Genomic DNA, 23,911 nt, shown 5'->3' with positions numbered 1-23,911 from the left:
TCCATGAAATCCTGACTATTGCACGTTTAACCGATAAAAATTCAAAAACAAAAAGTATAGTTACTGGGATATAGACCAAGCCAATGGGATTTAGTACATAGCCATTTAGGGCCATGCTGCAATACTTCACGGACAGGCTTCAGTGAGAACAAATATTAAGTACAGATTGTGCAGTCCCAGTCATAGCATTGGGACTATTTGTGCCATCACTGTAAAGGTTGTCACTCAACCTGTGAGGATCCTCACACACAAATACAAGCTTGGACTGAACTCTGTTTCGAAGGAATGAAAGTCATTAATTACCAGGGACTTTGGAGCTGATAGAGACTTGGGGTTCCTATCAAAGATAAGGTGAGAGAAGCTCAGGAGAACAGGTCATTTGCAAACAGAGAAAAAGCTGCAGACTTGAATGTTACCTGAGAACATCCCTTGTGTTAAAGTATCCTTGCAACTGGTGGGAGAGAATAGTGCAGGCCACAGTGATCCTGGAGTCACTGATTTCAGGATCATTGAAGAGGAAAATGAGCTTGGGCACCATTTGCACCTGGTAGGCAACTTCAGCATTCCGACACCCATCTCTGCATAAAAGAACAGGGACTTTTAAAAGCTTTTACTGGAAAGAACAAAACTTGCTGGGTTTCAGCTAAAAGGTTTCTCAAGTTGCACTGATGTTTTGCACATTTGGCTTCTGATGTTGCCTTGGCAACTGATCAAATGCTGTCACATAAATTGAATATGTGTCAGCAATGGAGATCTGAAGACTTCTTTGTGTTTTCCACCCTTTGCATCTGCCCTCTCCCCCGGAACCTGCTGCATTTCAGTGAGTTCAAAGAAAACAACATTATTGACTTTTCAAGGAGTGAGTTGGTAGTAATAAACACTATTCTTGTAAAACGCAGCGAGGGACATCAGACAGCTCTGCAGAGATCTTTCTGGTGCCAAAACAAAGGAATCTAGCAACCTGCTCTATTCAGCCCCTCTGCCTTGCTACATCTCTTCAGATGCATTTAACTCCAGTAGAACCACTATACTATTCTAAAAAAAATCCTCCTGGTTGTATTCTGGCTTTAAACAAACAAACAGAGAAAGTTAATTCCATGATCTATTCAAACATTCAGATTTCTGTCCCCAGCATACATTTTAACTTTCTTCGTACATCAGAGGTTCCATGTGAACCAGGTCACCAAATAGCTTTTCCTAGTCTGGTCCCATAGTCATTTCAGAGGCTGATCAAATCACTAACTCCAGCCTTGAAATTTAAGAGTAGTACAGAAGAATCATTCACTTCTGGGGTCCACTGATTACAGCTAGGATTGTGCCCTCCACATACACCTCACAGTCACAGCCACGTGCTTCTGATTTAGATGCTAGCTGCATACCTGGAGGACTGCAAGATCTCCGCAAGATGTGAAAAAAGAACAAGATCAAGGTTCTCTGGTGCTTTCATCCAAAGCTGAAAGACAAAGGAAAGCAGAAATTTTACTGCTCTGGTGAGCTGAGGGGACAGTAACCTGTGGCAGAGAATGAGTAACAAATAGTTCAGGTGGGATAACATCATAAACTATCATAGTCACATCTGAATGACAATCTACAGAATTCTAGGCTTTATGTAAATGCGAAAGAATTAAATTATACTGCAAGAGTGTACTGTAAAGAAAACTACAAATAATATTCACAATATTGTATCGATGGTTTCTGCAGTTTTGGAAAGGGGAACACAACAGACCAGCAAGTACATTTTTGGAGGCAAAGAAAGAAGGAAAGGGTGCCTAAGTACATCCACTTGCAGGGCTCACAATTCATTTATAGGAGAGCAGGAATATCACAGTGCTCTTCTGCAGGATATAGAGCCAAAACCAGGCCACATTTGAAGAAAGTTCTCACATACCCCCAAGTAAGGGAGATTTTATTCCAGACCCAATAAATCCCAACTATTATGTGCCATATAGATATTGCTTGGAGGGAGAAACAAGAAAGGTGGAGGGGAACAGTGTCTGATCCCACTGCACGGATACGACAGATAAGGAGAAGCTCAGAGCCACAGACTATTTCTCACCAAGGCAAGCTATCTCCAGTCAGGCACTGGGGAATCCCTGCCTGTATGAAGAATTTCTGCTCCTGAGCTAATCCTGTGAGGAGCAGGCCCTCAGGCTCTGCAGGAACACTTCAGAACCTGGACCAGGGCACACGGAGCCACAGTGCCAGAGCAGCAACCATTCCAGGAGCCTGCACCTCACCACGTGAGCAAGCTATGCAGCAGAATATAACATACCACTCCATCCCAAATATTGGAATCAGGAGGTGCTAAGAACAAACCTCATACTATAAAGGCATCTTTAATACAGTCAAACGCACAGATTTACCTCAAAGTTGCAGAGAATATACTGGAATGCACTAAAATTCTTGATGACTGAAGACTCAAAACCAAGTTCAGCTGTGCCCACTAGGGAGAACATTAACTGTAAAATTCTGTTGTTTAACAGCTGTGTTTTCCTCTTCAATAGGTATGCTAGCAACTGGAAAAAAAAAAAAAAAAGACAAGTATTTGCTGAGTATAAGTCTGTAGTACTGTTTTTAAACATGTCCAGAGAAGGGCTATGGAGCTGGTGAAGGGCCTGGAACACAAGTCTTATGAGGAGCAGCTGAGGGAACTGGGATTGTTTAGTCTGGAGAAGAGGAGGCTCAGTATTTGGGCAAGTAGTACTTAAGATAAATATATTCATAGGAATCAGGATCAATCTATGAACAATTATGAGCAATTCACAAATTGGGAAAATGGAAACTCTATAATTAATCATTAATGAAGCTCTAATGTTAACAGTCTCTTGCTTGGAAGTCTCTCTGTTCCATATTTACGCCGTGTAGGCTAAGCAGAGCCATAAAGTAAGTGATACTGAACTGAAACTTCACACTTCAGCCTTAACCCAGCCAGTATTATGCATAGTGCTTTAACTTGCCCTGGTTCTATCAAAGTCCCGAGACAACCAAAGTCTTTAGTCTGCACAGCTTTCAGGTTTGAAAGACGAATTTAGGACAGACCTAATCAATCTTGTTTGATATGCAGACAGCACTTATTTATCTCAGCACAATTCCTAATACACAGTGAAGACTAAGACATAGGAATTCACTGTCAGACCTACACTATGCAGTGTGTAAAGACTGTAAAATCTTAGGTTGGATGAGCCAAAGGGAAGAAGCAGACCTGCCTGAGAAGTGGTCTCTTGTGGGAGGGATAAAGTATGGTGGCAAAAGCTGAACTCACAGATCTGCTGCACTGACTTTACCAACAATAGTCTTCTTAGCATTGGGAGCATGACACCTTCCATTATTAGATCACATCTGACGAAGATACATCTGTCCTCACCTTCCCATTAGGAGACACATTGTTATAGAGGTTTCCAGAAATTGTAAGCACAGGATTTAGAACACTATTCCATATTCCTCTCTCAAGGATCCCATAACTTACACAGTTCCAATCATATGGGCTGATAGCCAGGATATTCTTGGTTCGTTGCCATTAACAGGTTTTAGGATAAGGTCCCCCTAAAGGAAAGACGATACCCAGAATGAACAAAAATGGTACCTACCTGGTATCCACCCATATGCCTCATCAATTTTTCACTCATTGGGCTACTGTTCAGGATGGAGTTCAGGACTTTGACAGCTGCATACATTGTGTGATCATCACAGGCCATGGCAATGAGACCCAGGAGAATGGAAGGGCCTCCAATGAAGTTCAGGCTAGTAGCTGCTGGAGAGGACTTGAACACTCTTACCCCTAGGAAATTGCAATATTATTCGGTCAAGAAGTTATACAGACTACATCTGTTATAACACAGAGATAGATAGGCCCAACTCTCAAAATAAAAGAATACACGAAACATTAAAGCATCGTGCATTTACCATATTGGCCCACAGCAACTGATCCAATAGTCCGCGAGGAACCTGAGAGGTGTCCAGCAATATTTTTAGCCAGGAATATTGGAGTTGAACTGTCCCGAGAATTAATCCCAATCTAAAACAGATCAAAGACATTCTAGGAAAAACTGTCGAAATACTAGGAAGACAAAAAGCAACGAGCACAGGCTCCAATTCTTTTTTACTTTTAGAATATGAAAAAAAGTGCTCTGCATATGAAAACCAATATTTTTCTTCCAAGTTGATTGTTTGGACAAACATCAACCCACCTAAAATATCCCACAATTCATCACTTTGTCATGTGAAAAGCAGGCCTGGCACAGGCAAGAAAGCAATGATAGCATCTGAAAGGTCATTGTGAAGGCTTTAAGGAAATCAGTTATCCTTAGACCTCAAAACTATGGCATCTGTTGCTGTTTCAAAAAAGGCTTTCAGCATTGTGTTCACGCTATCCAATCTATTTCTCTCTACAGAAGAAAACTAAAACCATGAATAGAATAGAGTTAAGGAATGGGAAGAGAAACTCAAAAAAAATTACCGAAGGTATGGAAATAAGAAAAAGTCAAACTGTGCTGAGGGAAACTAATGAGAAACAAGGGAAATTATGTTAAAGACAAATGAGGAGAATGTGTGACCTCTTTGGCAACCAGCCGGCCATCCACTTCATTGCAGGAGTTCTTTATATCTTGAATTGTAGTGAAAGATGAGCACATAGCATTGATTCCAAAACAAATCTTCTCTTCTGCCACCAGCAGTGTAGGATTATGCTCACTGTACTGGTCCTCACCTAAAACGAGAAACTATAAACCTCTGAGGGAACTTTGCAAACTCAGCATGTAAGACAGGAGAGAAGCAGCTGAAAAATAACTGGAGGACTTAACTAGAATCAGAAAAATCCCTGACTCTGCAACCCACCCCATGGCAGCTTGCCAGCACAAGCACCAGAAGATGTGCCTGGCTTGTCTCTTCTCGTGTCTGCTTTGTGTAGATCCTACATGCTCTCCCAGTATCTCTTGAAGCTCAGAAGTCCAGAATAAAACTTTGTTCACACAATACAAACAGTCTGGACAGAGAAAACATTTCAGAGGCCTTCCATGTTACTGTGAACTTTCTCAGGGGTACTAGGAGCTAGGATTCATGTCAAAGAAAAAAGGAGAGAGGAAAAAGTTCAGAGCTGCTAACTGATAACATGTGGGAAGTTTCTAAAAAGTACCAAGTTCAGCAGCTTAACAATTGTATGAAATTATCATGTTTTTCTTTAAAGAAAATTTTATTCCTGCTTGCACTTCAAAAAATAACGTGTGCCTTGTACACAAATACAAATCTTGTATTTGATAATTTCATAAAATGGAAAAATAGTTGATCTTTGAAACCATTTACTAATGCTTGAGACAGCCCTTAAAGGGAAACAGTTATCATGGTATTTGGGGGTTTTGTGCCAAAACTCTTCAGAATTTCCATTTGGAAAGTTTCTTCAGGTGTTTTGATGGAATAGGGAGACACTAGATATTGTCTCATTCCTACCTCTCTCCCTCACGGGGTGGGGAGAGAGAGAAGAATCATTTCACAAAGATCCGATTATGTCTTATATAGTGACCTGTAACTTCCCAGCACCAGGGCATTGCTGGAATCAGATGGCCACAATCCATGTTTAGTACTGAAGTCATCCAGGAAGACCAGCGTGCAGAGAACAAGTACCACACACTTCATGAAGACTCAACACTTCAAAAATCAAACCCATCTGACTTCTATCAGTATTTTTATTATTTTAGGGATATATTTGTGATGTAATTTTCTTTCAACACCCCCCCCCCCCCCCCCAGATAACTGACTTGGAGACTTTTTATTTATTTTTTACTGTACAGACATCATCCTGAAGGAGGACTCTCAGACAGTCTTTTCACTTTGTTTTAGGCCAGAGCTTCACCAGGTGAGATTATTCTGTTCTTGTCAAACAGGAGATCATCCCATTTCACCCTTGATTTCTAGTCCAGAGGTGAATACGCTACTTGTTGAACAGTAATCAATAAGTGAAATGTTTTGTCTGCCTGTTTAATAATTGAAGCTAACAATATGCTTTAGTTAAAAAGCCTCTTCATTAAACAGAATGTAACTTATTCCTCTCTCTCTCCTCTCCTTTACTCTGCAGGCATTTGCAATGAAAGCAGATGCTTCTTCTTCTGCCCTGTCTCAGAATGTCTCAGTTACAAAGCTGCCTTTTTAATATTGGTCCAACAGAAATTGCAATCTTGCATTTCAAAATGTTATCCCTTTTTATTCTCCAGCTTTAAAAATCAGGGTTAAACTGCTTCTTGATTCTTACCCTTTCTTTTCCTGCCCCATTTACAGTATGTTACAAGACCCTTATGGTATCTTCCTGCAATCTTGTACAACACCTATTAACACAGAGTTCCAGACTTTTAGGGAGAGCTTCAGGCACAGCTGTAATTCTAACAGCAGATTACAAAAAAAAAAAATCAAAAGAACATTGCCCTGAAAAACAAATAATGCCAGAAAAGAATTATTGCATACCTTGAAGCTGTACTGCTTGGAAATTGCTGCAATATCGTGGGCCAAGCTTATTAATCACCTCCATGGTTTCCACGGAAATGGCTTCTTCAAACAAGTATGTGGGGCCGAGGCGCCAGGTCAGGGAGGACTTCTGTTTCCAAACTCGAGGAGTAGCTATGTACCCATAGACATCAACAAAGGAAGAGGATTCCATGGAAATATAACTACCTGGTAAGGGCTGGAGATACCGCATCTGCAGCAGAGGAAGAATTCACCGAGAGAATTCAATGCGCTCAGGGTTCCTTAAGGTCTTTTTCCCTAGAAGGTACTGCCTGCCTGCCCTTCCCTCCAAGAAGCCTCACAGTTAGCTGTGTAACATGATTATCACCATCTACTGTTTAGAATTTGGACTTTCAGAAGTATAACAAGCATAAGCATTCTGGAAAGGTCAAAGCTACTTCTTTTGTTTACAGAACACAGTAAAAATCACTTCCGGTGTTGTCAACAAACAACCTTATCCAGACTTATTTTTCCTGTTCTTAACTTAGTAACTCAGACTGACTTTCAACGCAGGAAGCCAAGTTACAAATTGCACCTTGTATTAGCCACTCAGAGAATAAAGAGTTTTTGAAGAGCGTAGTGTCCAAGTGTTTCAATTTGCTTTAGTGAAAGCTACGTAGTCTAGGAAATAGGACCATTTATTGTTTGTATCAAAATAAGGATTCAGTCTCCTCAACCGAGTCTTATTTTGTTTAATGCAAACAGCTGTTGTAGGAAGTAGCTAGATTTTTTTTTTTTTGAAAAGAAACCATATAGAAATTCGTGCTTAGCCCAGTCTTTAACAACTTGCTGTTAGGATGAGAGACTCCTAGCACGTGCCACTCTCTCACAGCTGAGATGTTGGAGACAGGGCTGGTCAGTATTAGGAGGCAGGACTTGATACTGGAATGAACAAATATTATCTCTGATACAACATAGTATACTCACCCACTCCCTAGCCTCGTCAACTCAGAAGTAGCTTTTGATATTTTTAACAGCCTTTGTGTAATTCTGATTTCTTACACAATCTTTTCTTTGCTGTAGATATTAAGAAGGTGTGAATCATGTCAGAGACCCCAGCACAGGGACCATCTTTTATTTACTAAATGCATTTTTTTATTTATTATGAGCTGTTTCTCTTTATGTTAAACACATTTGCTGTGAATTCTTTAATCAATTGCAATGCTTAGGCCTAGTTTTATTGATGACTTTCAGTCTCATTTGAAGGAAGGCAAATTAAATTAAATTTTCATTCTTGAAATGGATATAGGTCCCAAAAGGCATTTAGAAGACAGATCATTTTTCTCAAGTATGGGAAAGAGAATATTTGGAATTAAACAGGTTGCTTTTACAAGGGAAGTATAAAACACACAAGTGAGCTTTGCATATGTCGAGACTGACTTGAAATATGGGAACTGGAAAGAAGAGACCAAGGTTACAAGATGTAATTAATAAAAGGTATCTATTTAAAAATAAAACAAAAAAAACAACCCACACCAACTAGAGCTGCGAAAAAAACAGGCTACATTTTTAAAGCTGCCAGGCTCCAGCACTCAAAATCCATAAGTCAAATCTCAGTAATTATTTGAGATTAGCTTCAAAACCAGAAGCATGATGACAACATAAACTAAGGGTTCTTCTCATTTGTCCTTTAGATTCTAAACCCTTCAGGTGCATTTTGTATTGTTTTCTCATGTCTTGTGCAACCAGAGAAATCTTTAATTCACCATTTTTCTATGTGATAACTGTGGTTTTACTTCTATGTAGAAAGAAGATAGCAACAAATGTACAACTGCATTTCATGAACATAACCCTTAGTCACCTGTAAACTAGGTAAACACCACTCTCAAACTGAGTGTAACCGTTGGCAGTTTTGAGTGGTTATCTCCTTATCGGTGGGTGAGAGAGAACAAAGAAAAAAATAATAATTCAAAGCATCAGTATACACTGATATACTTCTGAGCACAAACATTTCCTCATTTGTTTGTGTGATACATCTTTAGTAAGCAAATCACCATGCTTTGAGTCTATTGTGATTACACTGAGAAGACACGGTATGTGTACAGGGATTCCAAAGTGAAAAGCAATGATCGGCAAACGCTCAGCTGTCAGACACACGTTCTATGTAGAAAGTCCTTACCTTCGCGGAGCCAAGCGTCTGACCATTTATATATGCTGACACAATGCAGCTCTTCTTTGCTTCCTTAGCAACTGTCACTGTGAGGTGATGCCACTGGCCAGTGACCAGCATCTTGCCACAGCCAAACTGGACTTGCCCTGGAAATAGGGAGGGATTTAAGACCTCACCCTCAGGTTCCATGATATCTGTAACGAGAACAGTGGACAGTCAACAGTACTTACTGCCACACAGAACAGGCAGGAACTAGCTGTTTCCTCAAGTCCAGTCCCCACAGCTTTGCACAACCATATAACTGACGTTCAAAAGTTTTCCTAGAATGTCTATGAGTTTTAGCATATATTGCATACTACAAGATAATTCTCAATACCTACAGCAAACTTAAAACTGAAATACGACCATGAATAACAAATGCAAAAGGAGTTCAAAAGAAAACCAAAGAGACAGAAAGTGTCATTAATGTTCTAGGTTTTTATAAAAAGAGAAAACTTGTTAATGAAAAAAATCCAGATAATCACAGGACATGAAACTGCAGCTTGATTGAGAATAGCCTCACCAAGTGGCTGGAATTCCACTTCCTCTGTGGAAATGACCAAGGAATGGTCCTGAGGGGAGAAGCTTATTGCAAAACAAACAAATTCTTGCTCTGTTCTTGCCATGTGCCTTACAACAGTGAGGAAACGGACTGGGTGACTGTTGTGCACTACACCAAACTTGCTAACCAGAAACCAGCAGGAGAGAGTCAGACCACTGGAGGGAGGGAACATTCTAGTGCCTGTAGACAGGAAAAAAAAGGCAATTAGGAAAGTGGTTTCTCTATGCAGATATTAGCAAACTGCTTGCTGCTTCATTTGTAGCCCAAATCATGTAAGAACCAACACTAGAATTTGATGTTTAATTTCTCATTTTTTTTCTAGATTTTACTGCCCATCTTCAATGTTATAGAGACTGCGTATGCAAGTGTGTGTGCACATATAAGTGACCTAAAATTGACGGATGAGAAATGATTGCTAGATCTCTGTTTCACAGAGCTCATCACTTGGGTAGCACTGAGCCAGAAACAAGTTTTATGGAATCCACAAAATTCAGGAAGCAAGAGGTACAGTATGAATAACCATTTTCCAGTACACCAAATAGAGGATTTTCATCTATAGGAGAATCCCATTTAACGTTAAGTGACACAGTTTCTATTCCTTCCGTGGGAGACTACCCTAAAATCTGGTGGTTCTTACTTGTTAAGACTGTTTTCTTAGCGCTTTGTGTTGCTAATGTTAATGTATCACACTATTAAGTGGCACCTGATGTTGCATTTTGGAGAAACGATTTGTACAGCTCAGAGCTGGACTGGGACACAGACAGAAGCATATTGAAGCACACACAGTTTAGTTGCTACCATTTCTTACAAACAAACGCCTTTAACTGGCCTGAAAACAAACAAACAAAAAACAAAACAAAAAAAAAAAAAACAGTACATTCAGAAAGCTGTGGTAAGTCAGAAAGTTCTTACCCATGCCAATTCCACCTGAGACAGATTGCTCTGCTCCTGGGCCCATTACAGTGGCCAAAGTAGGGAGGAACAAACACCTACAAAAGCAAGGAAGTACCCATTCATCAGAAACTTAAACTCATCCCTGAATGTCACCAGTGACTTAATACTGCACAGTCAAGGTAGCAAGGAAGAGTCTATGCTAACAGCAATAAGGCAATGTCTCTAGGCCAGAAAAGCTGGCAACATTGCTTCAAGGAAGGCAGCTATAGGGCACAAGGAAGAACTCAGATGAGAGATGTAACTAGCTATGTCCAGAATAAGGGCTTGAGAAGACTGCAAAGCAACTAATGAAGAAAGCAATAGCAGTAGTACCCATATCCTTCCATGGACATGTCAAATTCCACAAACGATGGAGCCAAAGAAGTGCTGCAGAGCTGGAAGTTTCGTGGTGATGTCATGGAGATGAGACTCATTGCGGTCTGGAGTGCCAATGCAGACCCCTTAGACAGCCAAGGGGAGGTACTGAGAGGCACAACTGTCTGAAGAGCAGTTTTATTGTCAATTGTGATCCCCTTTGAACCTACAAGATCAACATAGTGCAAAAAGAGATCAGTGTCTGCACTACTTTTTTTAAAATCACAGGCTTTGCCCATATTCAATTCTTCACTGCTAAGATCTAGTGTTGCATGAGGCATTGGCTCTTCAACTAATACATCCTCAGTAACCTGCAGAAATCCTCAGCAATACACAAAAGTATTCCACTGAAAGAATCTCAGAATAGTAGGCTAGCAAGAGAGATGAGTTTACAGAAGAGAGAGCCATGTTTTCTCTCCACACCTCTTCAGGCAGCTCCAAACTTCACTTCTAGTAAAAGAGGTTCTTAAGTCCCTGGTTCTGTTTTTCTCATACACAGACTATTCAATGGCGCCATAAAGTAATGGTTACTACCAACACATGGGAGGAGATCTGAAGAATGACTGCAAAGAATTTATGGCCCAAATCTGCACCATGCTGTATCAGGTGTCTCAAGCATGAGAATGGTGTAGGTGCAAAATACTACTACAGAAGCCTTTCAACTGCAAAATATGTTAGAACAGAGAACGGACTGGGATGGAAAATGGCCCATAGCAAGCAGACTGCTGGGATATCCTAGGGATTGCAAAAAGCAGTTGTCTCTTTCACATTTTTAACTATTTCCAGCTATGACTGGCTTGGAGCCAGACATAGCTGGAACCAGCAATTTCCTGCCATTACAGACATCTATCATCCAACCACAGTATCAGTAACAGGCTGTTCATTGAGTGCTTACCTTCATTCAAAGCTGCTTCAGATGAATCACTCTCCTGACACGAAAGTACTTTAGTCCTGTTTGTGCTGGGCCTGGAAGGTATTGATGAAGGCCTTCCCAACCAAAGAAATTGCCTGGAAAAACAAAACAATAAAAAAGAAAATACAATAAATACAGATACTTGGGAGTCACAGCAACCATGCAAATACAATTCAGACCCTGGGAGATCAACTTTATCATTGGAAACCAAATTTTAAAGACATCTGAAATAAAACAGAATGAATGCTTTCCATTGCATCATCACAAATAGATGTCTTGCTTTAATACTTTCGCCTTTCAAGACATCTTATCAAAAAATAAAAAAAGAAGTTTTATATTTTCAGCAATACTTTTGTATTACTACCATTTTTTCAGGGGAAAAAAACTATGGATTCTTTAAAAAATGAATTTGTTCAATTTTTTATTAAAATAAATCCACTGCATATCCAAACTTCATCTGCACTTTTATCTTTACAAGGTACACTTCGTGCCTAGCATCTGTGAGCATTAAAGGAGAAAGCACATCTTCAAAGTAGAAACAAGACTATACTTTATTTCTGTATCTGTCATTATTGATCTGAGCTAAGAGACAGTTACTTCAACTCTTCAGGAAAGTTTCTCCATATGAATATATGGATATATGAATATATATTTCTCCAGGGGAGAATAATCCTGAATCACCCTAGTGTTTTGCAGTTACTTAGTTACCATTCATAAATGGCTTTACAACCCTTGCAGAGATGATTCAGGAGACTACAGACTTATACCATTTTCAGTAATTCATTTAAGCATATAACCTGTGACTAACAAGTCAGAAATATTAAATGAGTCTTGAAACTAAAAGTCTTGCTGAATATGGGCACTACATAAAGTGTCCAATTAAAACACAGACTTTACAAAAATTTGCACCACTAAGGGAAATTTGTTCCATTAAAAATAATCTGATACCTTAACACATCTGGCTCAATAGATTGTGAGGCAAGCTTCTCAAAAACTCTCGTGAGGGGCAGATGCAGTGGATGGCTCTCATTGCGGAAGGCATCCTGACAGGAAGCTATGATAGTGCTCAGCAAGCCAGAACCACACATCACCTGGCGACTCTTCTCTGACTTCACCAGGGACTGGATATGATCAGCCACAGCACACTGGATTTCCTGAGAAAGCTGAAAGACAAGGAACTGAGGTCAGTGACCTGGAACTAAAACTGTACATGGTGACTGCATTTGTTTTTGCAGTTGCTGAGTCTCTGGGTACAAAAATCTGGCCCCAAAAGACACCTCTAAGGCAAAAGGCTCAAGTGCAACTGCATGGCTGTTCTATAAAACTGTGCATCTGAACAGTCTGGATATATCCACAGCTGAGTAACTGCTCAGCTACCCACAGCTGAGCTTTCTGAAAACACCACTATGTTAGTGAGGGATGTCAACAATCACCTCTCATGCAAAAGAGGGAAACACCACCAAGGGCAGGTTATTAGGCATAATTTTCAAGACCAACACATTTACTTAAAATGTATTTAACATGGGGAGTCATGCTGACATATTCTGTTCTTCTGCACTGTTGTGAAAGCACTGTTGTTTAAACAAAACTACATGTAGCAAAGTCCTGAAACAAAAACACTTTGTCTACATATTTTGCTGAATTGATGCTTTAATTCACTATTGCTTCTTAATGGTCTTAAATAGTTTTTAAAGAAATCTTTAAGATTTCTAAGATTTATTTTATTTTAAGATTTTAAAGAAACCCTTAAGAATTTCTGAATTTTCACTATCTTTAGAACAATTAGTTCCCACTTAGGAAAGAAGCCTACTCCACTGACAAGACTAGGTTTCTCTCAAAAGTAACTATGCAACATATTTAAACAAATCTTTCCATTATTCCCCATCCTCAAGAGCCCTTTGACTTTCTCACACACTCTTCAAGGAAATATCTATACACATTTTTAAAGAAAAACAGACAGTGGCAGACACAGATTATGACATTTGGATTCAATTTTATGACACAAAAGAGAAGCAACTTCACTGGATTCTGCACACGCTAGTTTATTAACTGTAAAGAGCAATTCAGCTCTTTTCCATGTAGACCAAACTTTGAAGAGCTCAAAACCAGTACAGGACAAATTCAAAGCTGAAAAGTAATTTCTTTTAAAAAGTGCTCAACAACCAAAAGCATCAAGTGCAACACCTGGACAACAATAGTAGTGCATCATGTGTAAGATACATTGGTTTTGTAAACACAACTACTGGTTTTGATACCTGAGGAGAGAGTTCTTCAGATAATCTTTTCTCCTGTCTCAGACTGTTCATTTCCAGTGACAATAGTTTCAATGTGCATCTAATTACATGCAGAAATCCTCCACCAGACTAAACCAACATCATTCTTCTTCTAAGGGGAGGAATTTATTTCTACTGTGTATCAAAGCCTCAGTAACTTTTTGGAACTTTAAATTATTATTTACACCATTTTTGACTGGATGAAGGAAAGTGTCTGCATATATAAAGCCATGAGAAAAGGAAAAAAAAAGAATAGTACAAGTCTTGATTAAGTGAAACTACTAGTTTACTCCAAAATAAATCCAATAAAACCGTAATGGCATACAAAACATTGATTGTTTTCGTTAGCTTAGCAGCTTTGTCAATACCACTATTGCCTTGTTTTGAATAAAATGTGCTGTTTTCATGGATCTTAGTTCCAGTAAAATGAGATATCAGTGGAAATACTAATGGTGGCCAGGAAACCAGGCTGTGTGTTTCTATGTGCATGGATTGATTTTCGTAACACATACCACTTGCACCACTTGAATCAGGATATTGAAGGTGCAATCAGAATGCAGTTGGGCTCACAGCTCTGCCTCAAATTTGAGGCTAAAGGGCAAAATGTCACCTAGCAATTTGCCTAGTCTGCTTAAGTAGTTCCCAGATTCTTGCTCCTAAGAGCCCATAGTTGCAAAACTTGGTAGTTGAATTCAATTCATTGTTACTCCTCTTCAAAATGATCACGTGATGTGTAAGATGACTAAGAACTTTGAACCTTCAGTGGTGGGGGTTAGTTTCAAAAGGATTTTCAATTTTCTTAGGATTAAGAATGATATGTCAATAATTGAGTGCACAATTGGAAAAAGACGACACTTTTCAACCTTGGAGCACCTTTCACTTGAAAAGCTTGAAAAGCTATCAGCCCCCAAAGAAAATTAGAATTAAGTTCTAACAATACTGTTTTAATTTTACTAGGCATCAAAAGTAGATTTTTCAAGAAGTTTGAAGTGTCTCAGGGCTTCAAATTATGCTTTTAAAAGAAAAACGTAGACACCCATGAGTTTAAAACCCATTGGCGATAAAGAGATTGGGTCTACTTCCAAAAATCAGTTGTGCGTTTTACCCTTTAAAACGTTATCAAAAATAAATCATTCCAAAATTCACCATAGTTAAAATGATCTTCAGTACAGTTAGTCAGGAATTCTGGGCTGAGTCCGTACGTCTTCAATCAAAGGTATGCTACCAAGATTTTAGGATAACTTCAGAGACACTGACTGCTTTTTAAGGAGAAAGTGCACAGCAAGAGAATTGGTACAAATAAAGTGGCAGGCTGTAGGACTGGAAGCACAATAGGAAAATTGCTGTTACCAAGCTTCAGAAGTTGTTCTGTCAAGGAACAAGCAAGCAAACTTCTTACTAAAAGCCCAAAAATAACCTTGAAAAAGAACATGTAGAGAGGCTATGCATTTAAAAAATAATAATAATAAAAAAAGAAAGCTGTGCTGTAATCAGAATAGGTTAATAAAAGAAAAAAATCCTCAAGGGGACAAGGCTGAAGCAAAGCTTGCAGAAAAGTGCTCAGGGGAAAGAGCTGACCTTCAGCTGCCAACCCTGGCTAGAGAACCTGCTGCCAGGGTGTTTGTGGTCCCCTTCTCCTGCCAGGGTTCTGGTCAATTCTCCCTTTCTCCCAAAGCCTTGGCAGTGAAACCCAAAAGGGAATGAAGTTCTAGCCAAAAACTTGAGGAACTTCCCTGTGCAGCTCACTGCAGTAGTTCAGGAACTTGGTGTGGTATTAACATTTACATTAGCAGTAGTATCATTAATAGGTGTCTAAAGGCCGACAAGTCTCAACTGTCATACAGCCTTTTGCAGGCCATACATAACAGTGTTAGTGACCTGTTAGGGTTAGAATGAATTACATTTTTAGGAAGCGTAAATATTTGGAAAGTGTTATGTTCTTAACATCTGCAGTAAGAACAACTTGATTTGGTTAACTTTAAGACAGAGATAAAAGACCTCTTTCTAACAAAGTTGCTAAGTCCTTATTGAACTATTTTAGTTTTACAACAGTGAATATGACAACAGTTCATCATAGAAGAGACATGGATAAATAGAGAGGATAAATCCAGCTGTGGCAGAAAGAATATTATTTAGCAAGAGTGTAGTGTATAAATAATTTACATAATGAATGATGCGATAGTTTTGTTGTGGTTCTTTTTGTTTGGTTGTTTGTGTTGTGGTTTTTTTTGGTCTGCATTCACAAGAAGACCCAAGAAACAAGCCAGGAAGATGACGCAGAACTGAATCATGTTTTGATTCTCGTTTACAAATTTCTTGCCTTTCTCCTCCTGGCCTTGTGAGATCTAGGAACTCTCCTTATCTGACATTGCAAAAAGAAAATATCTGGCGTAACACTTGGAAATCTTAAAGTCATGGTCCAAAATGCCAGACAAGGAGATACGTCCAAGGGGAACTTTTAAGGTAGAATAAACTATGAGTGTCCTGAGCCACCGAGTTAAAGTAGATGTTAACCTGTCTGACTTGTACTTAGTTTTCGAAACACATGATAATGCCATCATTCATCAGTGAACAGGAAACATAAAGGAAAATCTGCCTTGTATGTTGTTAAACTGTATGTAGTTTGATGGGAACTGCCTTAGATGTACTCACCCTATGTATGAACATGAGCAATAACCTCTAAACACTGACTACTGACTCAAAGACTGTCTCTTGGGGGTTTTAAGGCTTTTAAGCAAGTGTTCATACCCATATGACATTCAAATCATTTTTGATCATATCTAGGAATGTGAGCAATAAACAACCACAAATCTGTTCTCAGCTCTTGTCATTCTGGACAGTCAGAAAAATGGTTGAACTGCAAGACCATCTGTTTTGCTGTCTACCACTGTTTTTTCTATACCTACATGCTCAGCGTTGCTTCAGCCCATTATTGCTTAGGTCTGACAAAGGTCACCAAGCAACAGCAACTTTGGCAGGAAATGGATATTATTTCTGAGGGTCAGAGTCAAAGTACATTAATTTTATTGAGTTCCATTAACGTTTCTCTAAAGGCTGTGCTTTCTCATTGCCATTTCTGTGAAAGCAAAAGATCTGCACATGATTTGCACATTCTGAAGATTTTTCCAGATGAATTCCAAATAGGTTGGCCTAAAAGATCATTTATAGCTCTAAAACAAGTTGAAAGAGATGAGCTACTAACTGTTCTTCACCATTGCTCCTAAAAAAAAAAAAATATGCTATTTGACTCAGTCCTAAACTCAGAGCAAGAAACTCCTTTGGATTTTTAATTTAAAATTGAATGAAAATCTTCAGCAAGAAAGCTTTATCCGCAAAGAAATTATTTCATCTCTCTTAACTGCCACATTGCAGCACTAAAATAAAGAATAGCACTGTTTGGTACAGAGGGAAATTCAAAGGGTAATTCCTTCTTTTACTAAGACACTTAGTTCCACCTGTTGCATCAGTTCTTGCCTGACTTGCATTTTCCAAGGAATTTGTTTCACAAGGGTTTGTGCAGTGGCATACATTACAAGGAAAGGTATTTAAATCCAGCCTTTTGTGTCACTACCTGGTAGCATGAATGAGCTGCCCGAACTATGAGACACAAAGTTCCAATCATTCTCTCACCTGCCTTTAAACAGAATTACCAAGAAAATCTTATTTCCTCTATCCTTTTTGTGGCTCATTTGATGAAAAAATCTTCAGGCCGTGTTAATTCCTACTCCAAGTCCAAGGACCCAATGTAACAGTTGTCCCAATTTACCCAATGCAATCCTATTCACAACAGCAATACTAAACAAGAAATATCAACAATAATTTCTTGTTGGCAAAGAAAAAATGAGCAAGAAATGATGGAAAAAGATGAACGCAATTAAATACATGACCGAAGTATCTCAAATTTGTGCTCCAGTCCTTCAAATTTTTAAGAACACTGCCATCTACTGAGGATCTGACAGACTAGACCCTCTCTCACACAACTCAGCCATAGAGCCAACACAGATTCACATTCTTGATGGCACTCTCTCTCATCCAATTAACCATTCTACTTGTTTATCAGGAATTCATTACTGTAATTATCAAAATTTCAATAGCTGCTGCCTTGGTTCTGCTACACAGAGTTGGGACATGCTGGCAGTTAGTTGCACTCCCATCTTCCACAACTCTGGATGAAAAATCTGGTTTTATTTCAATCCCTCTGCACATATTTTAACCATATTCAAGTATTTAAGACAAGATAGCAGATGCAATGTAGGCAGTTTACTTGTTCAGAGAGGGTGTATTGGAGGCCAGACAAAGCAAAACAGAGTCTAAATTAATTGTAAGCTTATGGACTGTTAGACCTAAAGAGCCAGATTGTTCTGGTTGCTAGATCAATTAGCAATATTTTAACAATTTTCAGTGGACTAGTTCTGTTCATTCCTTGTTATTGTTCATCTGAATTTATAACAGAAATCAAAGCCCAACTCATCCAAGATTGCAAACAAAAGCCACACACACAAGACACCAAGACACAGGTAGGAAACACTGATTGATTTGAACAAAATTCACAAGGACCCACTCTCAGACTTACCTGAGAGTGTCCCTCTTTGTACAGCTTTGGCAGCAGTCTCACCATAACACAGACAGCACCTGGATGTACAATGACACAGTCTCTCGTTTCCCACCTGTAGGAAAAAAGATGCATAAGACTTATAATTATCATTAACTGCAGCAAGGAGGTTATAAACAAGGTTCCAGCAGAGTACAGTATTAAACCTGTGTAGCAGTAACCAGGCTTGGCATTTGAAAATGGAGAAAATTTGAAAATGTCTCAGCAAACAATACAGATGACCTGGAGCAGATGGGAGCCTCCTGGGAGTAACAAAGACAGGGCATAACCTGCTCATGATCTCATGTGTCAGGAACCTGCAGGTTGAAAGATGTGCAGCAGCCTCTTTAAATAAACTTTACCTTTGAAGGTACCTGAACTACAGAGAACAGACAACCAGAGGTCTCTGTGAGGCATCAGCCCAGAGGTATCATATATTTTTTATTTCCAAGCAGTTTGTAACTTTGGTCAGACAGTAACTTCAGTGCTTTCAAACCAAAACAGCAAGATGAAAATATGAGACAGCCTTGATGAAATCAGCATGCCACCCTTCCCTTCTAACACCAGAATCTACTTAAATTAGTAAAAGAAAGTTATGTATCTGCGCTTCCCCACCAGTTTTCACTTTCACCATGCATCACCTTTGCACACTCAGGCACAGGAAAGAACTGAGGCATCAAAGCTACCACAGAGAAAACTTGCTTATGCCATGATGCAGGCTAGAGGTCAGATGTACCTCTAAGACAAAGGCACTTCATAGCAGTAACTCTACTCCAGGCACTGCACGTTCATCAGCATGTTCACAGAATCATCAGTATTTCTGGGTGCACCTCTGAACTGGAGTTGTGATGTGCACTGTTGGAAACATCTATCCCAAAAATATTTTATGAAGAAAGCACAGGCAACATCTAACATCCATAGTTAGACAGAAAAAAATAAAGCACAACGTGCTTTCCAGTCTCTATAAATCAAAGGGCATAAGTAAAAGAGCAAGCATTAAAAAAAAAGAATTGTACGAGGGACCTGAAAGGAGGGTAAAATGCTGTAATTAACACCTGTTAGCCATGACCGAAAAAGGCTTATCTGATACATCAGAGCAGCAAGTAATATGTAGCACACTGCCACACAGTGACAAATAATTCTCACTGCACCCTCAAGGCAAATACCAAATAACACTTTCAAAGCAGTTGCTCGTTTGCTCCATTTTCTGTGTAATCGATCAAAATCAGATCTGGTATAAATACCTAAGAAAACAGTGAGTCCAGTGTCCTTGACCAGCATCACACTGCTCCCCTGTCAGCACTGGACACTCACTCCCTTCAAGAATATCAGATAAGCATATCCTTTCAGTCTTATCTCCATCCCTCTCTGTGGTTTTCCAAGAGGCCTTCGTTTTCTGGCTTGTCTTAGCAGAAAAGCTGCCTCCATGCACCACCTCCTCACCCTTGCAAATACCCCAGTTTCAGGACTATCCAGTCAGCCCCATGATACCACTCCCTTTACCCCATCACTGTCACTGTGTGGATCCCAAATGCACTCTGCACTGACTGTTACTTAATGGCAAGACAAGAAAGAGGGCCTGGGGACAAAACTAGATGCCACAAAGAACCTGAAGAGCCATTAGCATAATCTGTGCAACGGCAGCTGCAGCAGCCATCCTGCTGGGGTGGGAAAAAAGAGAAGCTTTCCTCCCAAAAAGAGAGCACCCTCACTAACACAGCTTGCAGCAAACCATCTCAAATCCCCAGCAGCAAGAGGAAAAACGGGAGGTGGTTCAAACAGTAACACAAGAGCAGGAACTCAGAGGGCCTTTTTTCAGACAGGAATGAAAGGGTGAATTCCCCCGTTACCCAGCAGCTTGCAGCATCATTCACCACAGGACAGTGTAAGAGGCTAAAATACTACCCAGTTAAAATGGTGATATTCCCGTGTCTGAGTCACAGGCTCCTAGAACTACCAGATCACCTCCTTTCTCCCTCTTCAGGGGATGTTAAATCCATGTCACAGGACAGGGCATCACAGGCCACCTACACTGGCTGCACTCAAGTTCCTCCTTTCAAACTGTCTAGCTCCATGCTGAAGCCTTTTTCAGGAGGAAGTGAGAGTGTGGAGTACAGCTAGGAGGAAGCTGCATAAGAGGAACCACAGGCTTGAAGGAATGCTGGGAACTTGATTTCTTAGTTTTATTTTCAGAAAATTTACAGGCTGTACGTCATGAAAACTGACAGCTTGCTAGAATATGTTCTGCTGTTTGCATACAGTGATGGCTGAGGAATAGTCTAAAGCAAGGGCTGAAGAAATCTCCCAGTTATAAGCACTGCACTCAACCTTTTTAAGTGTAACTCCAACCAGAAATGTTTTTGAGAAAAAGACTGGGAGATCCAAGATAAAGCTGCAGACACAGGAAGGGGCAGATCTCACAAATTATGAAATGCAAATAATTTAGAACTGATTCACAGCTGACAGCTACATCGATCTCTGGTGTAGTCTTTCCTTCCTGCCATACTCCACTAGATCTGGCATGCAGCATGACTATTCCTTTCCCAGCTTTCTCTATTTAAGCTGTACAACTAGATGAGCCAGTGTGTGCATGTGTGGGCACACACCTGGGCACACATAAATCAGGGAGCATTTAAAACAATTTAAAAGCTTTTATTTTTAATATATGAGGTGACTGGAAACAGCTACTCACATCATTAAAAAAGTCAAAATTGATTGGGGAATGTTCAAGCAAAGACTAATTATTAGTTGCAAGTCCCAACAACCCTCCTTAGAATCCAATCCTGCTCACACATTGCACGTGCCAGAACCTTCAGCTCTAACTGGGCAACTCTCAGGCTTCTGTGTCCCACTGCTCCACTAAACATGTATGCCCTAACATTTACCACCATTTACCTTTCAAAACAATGGGATTTCTGCTGTCTGAAGGCCTGGAATTTGGGACTGTATGACTGATTTGTTTGGTCTAGGGAAATGTTGCCACACCCTGCCTTAGTTTACTACCATATAAAATGCAGATACCAGTCTTACTATTATATTTCCTATAGTAAAATCAGGACTTACTTCTCCTCAGGGTTTTCCCATAACCTGTATGCCGAGGCAGGTAATTTGTTGACTAATCTTTTGAAAGCAACAGGATGTTCTTCTTGAGCTTCAGGTCCCTCCTGATCATCTCTCAATGGCTCACCCACCTCTGGTTTTATCTCCTTGAAATAGCTCTCCAGATGGAGGGTTCCTTTGACCATATGATCAAGAAAATTCAAAATCCATATGCAGTTCTTCAGCCATGCTGGGAAAGGTTCTGAGGAGCAGAAAGCTGCATCCAAGAATTCTGCAAATGTCCTTTTCTTCTCAAGGCTCAGAGGGTTTTGCCATTCTCTTTGTGTCCAGAAACAACCGAGTGACCCAAGATCCTCTGCCATCTTTTCAAAGAGGCTGTTCCTCTGAAAGAAGTCACTGTTTACAGGGTCCAAGTGCAGGGCTGCTGTTATCCCCTGAAGTGTGTAGAAAACAAGCTCCATTATGCGATTCTGTCCAACTGCTGCCCACAGCCCCGATGGAGGGTCCTGCAAGGCACCTTCCATGTCTGAGAGAAGAGACAGGAGTCCATTGAATCCACTGCAAGTTCTGAAAGCTGAATGACTTTTGGGACTCTCCAATATTCTCAGGAGTGACTATAAACATTGGGAAGAAAGGAAACAAAAGAAGCACTTTAAAAAAGGGTAAAAATAAGAATATTTTTAAATTGCAAGTTTTTAGCAAAATTCTTTCACTGAAATTTCACTCAGAACAGAAAAAAAGTTAGTCAAAGGTAAGGTCACCACCTCACATCTTTTCTCCTCCTCCCTTCTCCCATGTACCCACAGAGTCAAACATCCTAGATTCATACATACCCTCAGGAGAAAACACACAGCTTGAGAGGTGAGGAATGGTGCTCACAGGAATAAAGTAAAGAAAAAATTCCTGCATTACATAGCTTAGCTAGTTTGGCCAGAGATACTGTTTCAGACCTTTGGCTAATCTCTGATCAGACACTTTCAAGAAATCTTGAGATGAAAAAAAAAAAAGTGACAAAGCATAGCCCAAAGAATACAGCAAGCAGTAGGCTCTCCTCATTAAGAAAAGCAACAATTCCCATTCTCAGTAGACTTATTTTTAAAGTCTGCACAACGCTTTAGAAGAGAAACAGTCATGAAGAGTCAAATCCAAAGACAACAAAGTTATTAAGTTTTCTCTAACTTCTTTGGGCTTAAAGCAGGATATAAGTGAATGCCACTTGACAATATTACACAGGTATAAAACCCAACCTATTCCACTTGTAAATTTGAAATGCTACGGGCTTGCCATTGCAAAACAAATCTAGCAAAGATGTTAAGAGTTATAGCAGTGGAAGTAAAGTCAGTGGGGAAAAAAAAAAAAGGTTGTGAGGAAGCAGTCTAGTGTATTTGAATGCAATCCACCCCAGGTTTGGGAGACGTTCAACAATTTATTTTGTAAAGATGATGCTCTTTCAGGCACTGGGGAGCTTCCAAATTTGAGTCTGTATCTTTTCACATTGGAAAGAAATTCACTTTACAACCTGGTGAAGAGGAACAGTTCTAACATGTGTATCTCCCAGAAAGAGGATCTAGGACTGTGAGAAAAGGTTGCCAGAACTAGAGGGGGAAGGGAAACACCGTTACTGCCATTCAATTTTGTATGATAATGCATCAAACCAGTCAGAGACTTCTGAACAGGGAGTAAATTTAATAACTCAAGAGTTGAAGTTATCAGGATGGCTTTAACACATTTCAGAGAAGGTCAACAGTAACCACATTTCCTCCAGCTCTAACTCAGTTAGAATTTAATCGCCTATGAGTTAGTATTCCTCTGTCTTGAATCTATAAAACTGATGTCTGCTGGAAACCCCCTAACTCAGTTAACGTTAACAGAATTTATTTCACATTCCATTATTTGTTATTCCTCATAATTGTCCACGTGCCACCCTGGAATACGGCAGTGCTAATTACATTTGGGCTCAGGCTTTAACAGCTAAATATATATTAGCAAATCAATCTGAATTTGTGTATAACACAATCACAGTCCCAATGGATGCAGATAATAAATTCATTTGCTTACATTATGTTTTAATACAGTTATCATTTGTCAGAATTAGACACCGAAGCTACATTTATTTTCATATTAGTTTGGACACTGCACTCAACTTCTCCACAAACATTGTTAAACTTTACTGTTTCAAATCAAAGCTTTAAAATGTGACAAAATTTAAAGTAACATAGTTCTTTTATCACAAAAACAGCTGCTATATTGTGCTAAAAGGTGAATTCTGTTCACACCTGGTAGAGAATGCAGAATGAAACTTTAAATTAATTCTTACAACACTGCTGCTTTTCAGTTTGATGTTTATGACCTAAACCAGAATAAAGCACACTGATTCTTTCCCCTGCTTCAGTTGCTTATGGATCAGACCCTCCATAAACATCCATAAGAATCCTCCTTACCATGAACTCACCTCTGTTTTTCCCCTAACACCGGTGTATGCAAGAGATTACCAAATTAAGGACAGCAAAGCTACAACCTTGGAAAAGTATCAGAATCAAGCTGTTCCATCTCATGCCTACCCTGC

General features: G+C 39.6%; 1 protein-coding gene across 4 annotated transcripts in view; it reads right to left on the bottom strand.

The window, feature by feature from the left end:
* WDFY4 (WDFY family member 4) overlaps positions 1–23,911 on the bottom strand; it is a 134,873-nt gene that overhangs the window by 86,374 nt on the left and 24,588 nt on the right. For all 4 annotated transcript variants that reach the window (XM_080596959.1, XM_080596960.1, XM_080596961.1 and 1 more), the window contains 15 exons: positions 21,349–21,959; positions 18,268–18,361; positions 12,370–12,584; positions 11,404–11,516; positions 10,467–10,674; positions 10,113–10,189; positions 9,162–9,380; positions 8,609–8,793; positions 6,451–6,682; positions 4,554–4,705; positions 3,904–4,015; positions 3,588–3,778; positions 2,364–2,516; positions 1,380–1,453; positions 417–578 (listed from right to left, as the gene is read on the bottom strand). In XM_080596959.1, coding sequence (XP_080453085.1) covers positions 417–578; positions 1,380–1,453; positions 2,364–2,516; positions 3,588–3,778; positions 3,904–4,015; positions 4,554–4,705; positions 6,451–6,682; positions 8,609–8,793; positions 9,162–9,380; positions 10,113–10,189; positions 10,467–10,674; positions 11,404–11,516; positions 12,370–12,584; positions 18,268–18,361; positions 21,349–21,959 — 2,798 coding nt within the window. The remainder of the gene's footprint in view (positions 1–416; positions 579–1,379; positions 1,454–2,363; positions 2,517–3,587; positions 3,779–3,903; positions 4,016–4,553; positions 4,706–6,450; positions 6,683–8,608; positions 8,794–9,161; positions 9,381–10,112; positions 10,190–10,466; positions 10,675–11,403; positions 11,517–12,369; positions 12,585–18,267; positions 18,362–21,348; positions 21,960–23,911) is intronic.

The sequence above is a fragment of the Anser brachyrhynchus genome, assembly GCF_964034855.1.
Source record: "Anser brachyrhynchus genome assembly, chromosome: 6".
Classification (NCBI taxonomy): Eukaryota; Metazoa; Chordata; class Aves; order Anseriformes; family Anatidae; genus Anser; species Anser brachyrhynchus.
Note: the sequence above shows the minus strand (reverse complement) of the source record. Positions and strands in the feature narration are given on the sequence as shown.